Source organism: Sapajus apella, unplaced genomic scaffold (genome assembly GCF_009761245.1).
Source record: "Sapajus apella isolate SASKATOON/1434 unplaced genomic scaffold, GSC_monkey_1.0 scaffold2760, whole genome shotgun sequence".
NCBI lineage: Eukaryota > Metazoa > Chordata > Mammalia > Primates > Cebidae > Sapajus > Sapajus apella.
In genome coordinates, this window is record NW_022439686.1 from 1 (window position 1) to 8,724 (window position 8,724).

Below are 8,724 nucleotides of genomic sequence, written 5' to 3' on the forward strand. Positions count from 1 at the left end.
CGTCCCAAAAAAAAAAGAAAAAATAAATAAACAAAAAAAGAAAAGGGCCAATGTGGTGGCTCATGCTTGTAATCCCAGCACTTTGGAAGACTGAAGCGGGTGGATCACAAGGTCAGGAGTTCAAGTCCAGCCTGGCCAAGATGGTCAAAATACCATCTCTACTAAAAATACAAAAATTAGCTGGGTGTGGTGGCAGGCGCCTGTAATCCCATCTACCTGGGAGGCTGAGGCAGGAGAATCACTTGAACCCAGGCAGCAGAGATTGCAGTGAGTGGAGATTGCACCACTGCACTCCAGTCAAAAAACAAAAAAAAAGAGAAAGAAAAAGAAGAAAGAAAAGAAAGAAAGAAAACAAAATTCTCAGGCAGAAAGAGGATGTCTAGTACAGTCAGGAAGCCATAAGAAGGCCAGTGTGTGAAGAGGAATGGGTGGTGGAAGGGAGACTGGAATGGTCATCATAGCACTCAGGAAGTCACACTGGACAGACCAACACCGAGACTGAAGCAAGCTCATGCCCTGCATGTTACAGTCCTCCACCTTTCCGTTCTTGGCTCTTGCTCAGCCCTAGGAACACACAATTACTCTGCTACAACCACTCTCTAGAACCTGCCTATTCTGGCAGGAACTAGCTCACTACTAACATATTGGAATGCAGTGAGTTCCTATCCCCTTTTCTCCCTCCCTTAGGTTTCAAAGCACTTTTTTTTAAATCCTCCTGCAACTGGCAAAATGTGGTGAAGGAGTTCCATTAAGAGATGGCTGCAGGCTGGGCATGGTGGCTCATGCCTGTAATCCCAACACTTTGGGAGGTAGAAGCGGGAGGATGACGTGCTGAGGAGTTCAAGACCAGCCTGGGCAACATGGTGAGACCACACCTCTACTAAAAATACAAAAATTAGCCAAGCCTGGTGGTGTACATCTATAGTCCCAGCTATTAAGGAGGCTGGGGTGGGAGGATCACTTGAGCCTGGGAGGCAGAAGTTGCAGTGAGCTGAGATTGCACCACTGCACTCCAGCCTGGGTGACAGAGCAAGATTCTGTCTCAAATAAATACATAAATAAATAAAAATAAAAAATAAACAAACTCCATTAACTATAAAATAAAATACTTAACTGACTGTATAAAAATTTTAAACACTGGCTGGACATAGTAGCTCACAACTATAATCCCAGAACTTTGGGAGGCCAACACAGGAGGATCCCTTGAGCCCGGGAGTTCCAGACCAGCCTAGGCAACTTGGCAAGACCTCATCTACAAAAAAAATTTTGGGGGCTGGGTGTGGTGGCTCATGCCTGTAATCCTAACACTTTGGGAGGCCAAGGCAGATGGATCACAAGGTCAGTAGTTCAAGACCAGCCTGGACAATATGACAAAACCCCATCTCTACTAAAAATACAAAAAGTAGCTGGCTGTGGTGGCAGGTGCCTGTAGTCCCAGCTACTCAGGAGGCTGAGGCAGGAGAATCACTTGAACCCAGGAGGCAGAGGTTGCAGTGAGCCGAGATTGCACCACTGCACTCCAGCACGCGTGACAGAGGAAGACTCAGTCTCAAAAAAAAAAAGATATTTAATTAGATGTATGTGGTGGCAAGTGCCTACAGTCCTAGCTACTCAAGAAGATCACTTGAGGCCAGGAGTTCAAGGCTTCAGTGAGCTATGATTGTGCCACTGCACTCCTGCCTTGCCAACGGCCAGCCTGGACAACGGAGCAAGACCCTATCTCTAAAAAAAGATAACGTGAAAAACAAAAATCTCCACAAGCAAAGACAAACAACAAACTGGAAAAGTAACACTTACAACTCATATGACAGACACAATGCTTATTGTTTCTAATAAGTAAAAAAGGCCGGGCGCGGTGGCTCACGCCTGTAATCCCAGTACTTTGGGAGGCCGAGGCGGGTGGATCACAAGGTCAAGAGATCGAGACCATCCTGGTCAACATGGTGAAACCCCGTCTCTACTAAAAGTACAAAAAATCAGCTGGGCATGGTGGCGCATGCCTGTAATCCCACCTACTCAGGAGGCTGAGGCAGGAGAATTGCCTGAACCCAGGACGCGAAGGTTGCGGTGAGCCGAGATCGCGCCATTGCACTCCAGCCTGGGTAACAAGAGTGAAACTCCGTCTCAAAAAAAAAAAATATATTGATAAGGAACATAAACAGATAATTCACCAAAATAGGGTACACAAATAACCCTTAAAAATATATGCTGTGGTCAAAAGAAATTCCAATTGAAATTTCACAGAAATGACCGGGCACGGTTGCTCACACCAGTAATCCCAGCACTCTGGGAGGCTGAGGCGAGAGGATCACCTGAGATCAGGAGTTCAAGATCACCCTGGCCAACATGGTGAAACCCCATCTTTACTAAAAATACAAAAGTTAGCTGGGCCGTAGTGGCACATGCCTGTAATTGCAGCTACCCGGGAAGCTGAGGCAGGAGAATCATTTCAGCCTGGAAGGTGGAGGGTGTAGTGAACCGAGATCGTGTCATTGCACTACAGTCTGGGCAACAGAGTAAGACCTTGTCTCAAAAAAAAAAGAAAGAAAGAAAGAAATTTCACAGGAATAAAATATTGCGTCTTTTTTTGTTTGTTTGTTTGTTTGTTTGAGATGTAGTCTCTCTCTGTCATCCAGACTGCAGAGAAGTGGCGTGATCTCAGCTAACAGCAACCTCCGTGTCCCAAACTCAAACGATTCTGCTGCCTCAGCCTCCTGAGTAGCTGGGAATACAGGCACGTGCCACCATGCTCTGCTAATTTTTTGTATTTTTAGTAGAGATGGGGTTTCACCATGTTAGCCAGGATGGTCTCAGCCTCCCAAAGTAATCGGATTACAGGCATCAGACACTGCACCTGGCTTAAACTATTGCATCTTATGTCCTGGCAATCATCACAAATCATGATAATATTGTGCTATCCGGCTATGGCCAAAAAATTTCTCTCATATATTGGTGATGGTACTCTAAATTATTTTAATCTCTATAAGGGAACCAACCTGTCAATAGCTATCAAAATTATAAATGTACTCTAAGTTAACAATTTTGAATTTCAAGCATTCCTTCTACAATTAATTTTATATACTTATATTTTTTTCAATTTAATTTTTGTTTTTAATTTTCACTTTTTTTTGAAACAGGGGGTCCCTCTGTCACACAAGCTGGAATGCAGTGGCAAAATCACAGCTCACTGCAGCCTCAAACTCCCAGGGTAAAGGAATCCTCCTGCCTCAGCCTTTTGAGTAGCTGGAAGTATAAGTGCATGCCACCATACCCAGCTAATTTTTTGTTTGTTTTTTCCAGTAGAGATGATATCTCGCTATGTTGCCCAAGCTTGTGGAACTCCTGATTTTGTTTTTTTTTTGTTGTTGTTGTTGTTTTCCACCCAAATTTCACCTTGAAAGAACTCCTGGTCTTAAGTGATCCTCCCACCTCAGCTTCCCAAAGTGCTGGGGTTACAAGGGTTAGCCACCATGCCCAGCCCATATATCTATATACACACATACATATGTATATTGTATACATACATACATATACACACACATATGAGATATTCACTGAAGCAAAGAATTGTTATAATACAAATTTAGAGGCCAGGCGCGGTGGCTCACACCTGTAGACCCAACACTTTGGGAGGCTGAGGCGGGCAGATCACGAGGTGAGGAGATAGAGACCATCCTGGCCAACACAGTAAAATCCGTCTCTACTAAAATACAAAAAATTGGCCGGGTGTGGTGGTGCGTGCCTATAGTCCCAGCTGCTTGAGAGGCTGAGGCAGGGGAGCCACTTGAACCTGGGAGGTGGAGACTGCAGTGAAACAAGATCACACCACTGCACTCCAGCCTAGTGACAGAATAAAACTACGTCTCAAAAATAAAATAACACAAATTTAGAAACAATCTCAAGGAGCAATTTAAATGGAACAACTCGAACTCTTCCATAGAAGTAAACATACAATGCAGTTTCAAAGAGTGGGACAGCTGTAGTGGCAGTGGCATGGAAGAAACCAAGATATAAGAAAAAAAGAGGCAGAAGTCCACAGTGACTTAAAAGACATTTGTGTTTTTCCAAAGTATGAGACATATATATGCTTATACATACAGAATATGGTATAGCTCTGTAAGAAAACACAGATGAGAACTAGGTAGTTGAGAAGTTGGGGATGGGAAGAAAACTTACTTTTCATTACAACCTTATGTACCTCTTTGAATTTTGTATTATGTCACTCAAAACATAAATACAGTAATTTAAAAAATAAATAAAATCGCAGATTGTCTTCTACAGGTTAACACACTGGATATTGCTTCTCTTTGCTGGAGTGGCAGGAAGTCACAGGGTACCTAATCCCAGGAGAACAAAAGAATATGAATGAAGCACCAGAGGGCTAAGAATCTCACCCCTGCTCAGCAGATCCTTCACTCCTCTCCTTCATTGCTCATATAGCTTCTCTTTGACTCACCTGCTGTCTGCGTTCCTCAAGTTCTCGCTGTATATTTTCTACCACGGCTACTGCCTCTTCTCCGCTTTCAGGGTGATGTTCTCTCACCCAGGGCTGGAACTCTTCAGGCAGGATAGTCAGGAACTGCTCCAGCACCAGCAGCTCCAGGATCTGCTCCTTAGTGTGTAGCTCGGGCCTCAGCCACTCACAGCAGAGAACCCGGAGTTGGCTGAGAGCCTCCCGGGGTCCTGAAGCCTCATGGTACTGGAAGTGCCGGAAGCGATGGTAAAAAGTCTCAAACGTTGGCGGATTGTACTCCTGCATCCAGGTGCAGTCTTCTTCTTCCACCTTCACTATGAGAAGGTCTTCCTGCTCCTGGGAAGTCTCAGCTGGGGGATCTAAGTCTATAACTTCCCGGGATTCGGTCATTATCATTCCAACTCAGAGAGAAGTCTCTAGAGGCTGGCTGTGTTACACTGAACCAATTGGTTTTCTGCTCTTTAAGATCTTCTGAAGGACACTCTCAGTAGCATACAACCTACTGATGTATTGGGAATTATTATTAGCAAAGACAGATAGCAAAGAGGTCATCTATACTAAAGACCACTCAACAAAGTACCTTACTTAAAAATAGGGACTACAAGGTAGCCATCACTTCATCCACAAAATGATGAGTAATAGGGAATATCCCCTAACATTTTACACTTGATCTTAGCCAAAAGGCCGAGAAGCGATCCCCCAACATTTTAAAAATGTAAAACAGAGCCATACAAATCTAACATCAGGCCCAACCTAAAACAGTTTTAGAGTGAAGAACTTTACATTTCATATAAATAATGGGACAAGACTAACTAGTCCAGACGCAGCCGCTCCTTCTCTCTACCATAAGACAAACAAGTTGGAATAGGGGTGAAAATCATAATACTGGTCAAAACGGGGCCTGTCCTCTAAGCTGCAAGAGCTTGACAGGCCAACGGAAGACTCCATCGGTCCCAAGAGAAGCAGCGTCTACAAGGTACAGATCTGGACCTGGATTCCTGAGAATGGCCCCTGACCAGATACAGAAACTGTGGCCTCGTCAAGGTTAGGGACAGGACCCCTGTCCAGACACAAAGCCCCTGCCACCTCCCCTCAAGGCCCCACTCTCGGGGAGCTCTCCTGGAACATCAAGCTTCCCGCAGCTGAGGCTGGAAAGACGCGGTTCTTCCTACGGAGAGAAACCGAAGCCGACACTTCCCAAGACTTCCTCGCCGGAAGTAAGCAAGTCCAATCTTCCCCAGTGCAACGGGGTTAACCACCCCCCTCCAGCACTTCCGCGTCCTCTCTAGGAATCCCGGAGGACCACCCCTCGCAGCGGGGGACGGGCCAATGAGCAGGGAGATGGGACGCAGGTTCCGAGTCCCAGCCCACCCCCAGTGACTCGGCCGTCCCCAGGACCCCCGAAGCCGCTGGCACGGCATCACCATAACGGGAAGGCAAACGGAGTCACCCTCTCCCCTGCACCACCCCAAAGCCATTCAAAGAGGCCGAGCTCCTCCCCTTTCGATTGGGCGGGGGAGGGGCGGGGCCTCCGGGGTTGGATGATGGTTGCTCGTGTCTGATTGGCCGGGGAGCTTGCGCCTTCCCTTACCTGCAACGCTCTGCGCCCCTATTCGAAGTAGCTCTATACCTTGCTGAGAGCCCGCAAACCTTGCTTATGTTGAAATTTGTGGGCCGGGCACGGTGGCTCAAGCCTGTAATCCCAGCACGTTGGGAGGCAGAGGCGGGTGGATCACGAGGTCAAGAGATCGAGACCATCTTGGTCAACATGGTGAAACCCCGTCTCTACTAAAAATACAAAAAATTAGCTGGGCATGGTGGCACGTGCCTGTAATCCCAGCTACTCAGGAGGCTGAGGCAGGAGAACTGCCTGAACCCAGGAGGCGGAGGTTGCGGTGAGCCGAGATCGCGCCATTGCACTCCAGCCTGGGTAACAAGAGCGAAACTCCGTCTCAAAAAAAAAAAAAAAAAAGAAAGAAAGAAATTTGTGGCCGTTAGTTTTTTCACCCGCATCCTCGCTCTCTTACTACCCACTTTCCAAACACACCCACCTCTTTACCACCGCAGTCAGCTCAGAGGGCCGACATCTTCAACGTCACACCCGCGAGTCGCAGGGACCAGCGGCTCACGGGACTACAACTCCCAGGAGGAGCCGCGCGGGACTCGCCGGTTGGCCAATGGGGGTGCGGCTCTCTTTGCAGGCTCGGTCTCCCAAACGTATCAGAAGGCTGGAAGGCTGTGGTTGGGCGAAGGCGAGGCGTCCTTTTGAAGAGAGGGTCGTTGCTTGCGCAGGGCTTCCCCGGCCAGGGGGGAGTCTCATACTTAATGATACCTCTTTACAGTCAGCCGCGGGGGGACCCACGCTTGTGAGCATAGCGAGTGGATAGGCTGAGGCAGCAGGATAGCTTGAGTCCAGGAGTTCGAGACCAGCCTGGGCAACATAGCGAGTTTCACTGTCTATTAGTAATAATCTCTACTGGCCGGGCACAGTGTCTCACGCCTGTAATGCCAACAGTTTGGGAGGCCGAGGTGGGTGGATCACTTGAGGTCAGGAGTTCGAGACCAATCTGGCCAACATGTTGAAACCCCGTCTCTACTAAAAATACAAAATTAACCGGGTGTGGTGGCAGGTGCCTGTAATCCGAGCTGGTCAGGAGGCTGTGGCACGAAAATCACTTGAACCCAGAAGGCGGAGGTTGCAGTGAGACAGGATAGTGCCATTGCATTTTAGCCTGGGCAACACAGCAAAACCCCGTCTCTTAGTAATAATCTCTCCTTTTCATATGGTGCCTTATAATTTCCAAGCTCCTGCAGTTTACAAAGCTGATGGGCAGGCAGGACAAGAGTCACTGTTGCCACTGTTTTACAGGCGCAAAGGAAGGAGATGCTGTGAAATTGCAGCATCTGCAAAGAGATGAGAAGATATTCAGAGGACTCTTTTCAGGGTGCCTAAAATCTTCCATTGTAAGTAGCTTCCTATCTAGGACCCAACCCCTGGGGAATGTTTACATTGTATTTTGTGTGTTAGCCAGTTGGTGTAGAATTTTGCAGCTCTGGCTTAATTTTGTTGCTCTTAAGTTTTTTAATGTATATAAAAGTTGCTCCAGATGGGCATGGTGGCTCACCCCTGTAATCCCAACATTTTGGGAGGCTAAGGCGAGAGGATCATTGAATCCAGGAGTTCAGGACCAGTCTGGCCTTTTGACCCCGTCTCTGCAAATAAAATAAAATAAAATAAAATTAGTGAGGCATGGTAGTGCATGCCGGTAGTCCCAACTCAGCAGGCTGAGGTGGGCGGATCACTTGAGCCCAAGAGGTGGAAGCTGCAATGAGCTGTGATTGTGCCATTGCACTTCAGCACCTCAGTGACAGAGAGACACTCCATCTCAAAAACAAAAAATGTTTAAGGTGGATATTCATTTTTTTCTAATATACTTACTTCCATTTGAATTATTTATGAATACCTTTTGCATTTTAATTATTTATTAAATACATAATACATTTGGACAAGTCAAAATTCAAAAGGTTACTTAAAGTCTTCCTCCTATTCTCTTTCTACATTCATTTTTCTCTCTAGAGACACCCAAGATAACTAGTTATTTATGTTCCTACCAAGATTTATTCTTTGACTATTCAAGTGAATGTGTTATGTGTAAATGGTAGCACAATTTACATCCTTTCTCCAAGTTACTGTGGTTTTTTCATTTGTTTGTTTTATTTTCAACTTCCTTACCTTTGAACAAGTTACTGTTTTTTATTCAATAAATCTTAGAGATTGTTTCCTATCAATACATAGGGTTTTCTAATTCTTAATGTCTGAATGGTATAGCATTATTAGAATATACTATGTTTTATTTATTCCTTACTGGTGGTCATTGAGGTTATCTCTAGTTTTTTCCTGTAACAAGCAATGCTCCACTATATAAATATCCTTGTATAATGTCATTTTAGACATATGCAATCGCTTCTCAGCCTTTTGGCTAAGATCAAGTGTAGACATATGCAAGTATAACTGTAGGATAAATTCTTAGAAGTGAAATTGATGAGTCAAAATGTAAGATATACACTGTGTATATATTGTATACATGTATTTGAAAACATAATATAGGCCAGACGTGGTGGCTCACACCTGTAATCCCAGCACTTTGGGAGGCTGAGGCGGATGGATCACCTGAGGTTGGGAGTTTGAAAACCAGCCTGACCAAATGGAGAAACCCCATCTCTAAAAAAAAAAAAAAAAAAAAAAAAAA

General features: G+C 45.6%; 1 protein-coding gene and 1 pseudogene across 2 annotated transcripts; both read right to left on the bottom strand.

The window, feature by feature from the left end:
- Positions 1–4,039: 4,039 nt before the first annotated feature.
- Positions 4,040–6,690, bottom strand: LOC116547346 (zinc finger protein with KRAB and SCAN domains 5-like). 2 transcript variants are annotated; one of them, XM_032273327.1, is made up of 3 exons: positions 6,526–6,690; positions 4,457–4,973; positions 4,040–4,337 (listed from the first exon to the last, which is right to left on the bottom strand). In XM_032273327.1, exons 2-3 carry the CDS (start codon positions 4,868–4,870, stop codon positions 4,245–4,247), a joined length of 507 nt encoding a protein of 168 aa, XP_032129218.1. In that variant the 5' UTR covers positions 4,871–4,973; positions 6,526–6,690; the 3' UTR covers positions 4,040–4,244. The 2 variants fall into 2 exon arrangements, with proteins under 2 accessions (XP_032129218.1, XP_032129217.1); XM_032273326.1 differs by having other exon boundaries at positions 4,457–4,976; positions 6,526–6,689.
- Positions 5,018–5,170, bottom strand: LOC116547348 (annotated as a pseudogene).
- Positions 6,691–8,724: the final 2,034 nt, after the last annotated feature.

What these genes read in the sequence shown, in the direction of transcription:
- LOC116547346 (XM_032273327.1), bottom strand. Translation starts at nt 4,870, where the DNA reads ATGATAATGACCGAATCCCGGGAAGTTATAGACTTAGATCCCCCAGCT. An exon ending in TTGAGGAACGCAGACAGCAG is followed by an intron (nt 4,338 to 4,456) that starts GTGAGTCAAAGA and finishes TCCTGGGATTAG; the next exon opens with GTACCCTGTGACTTCCTGCC.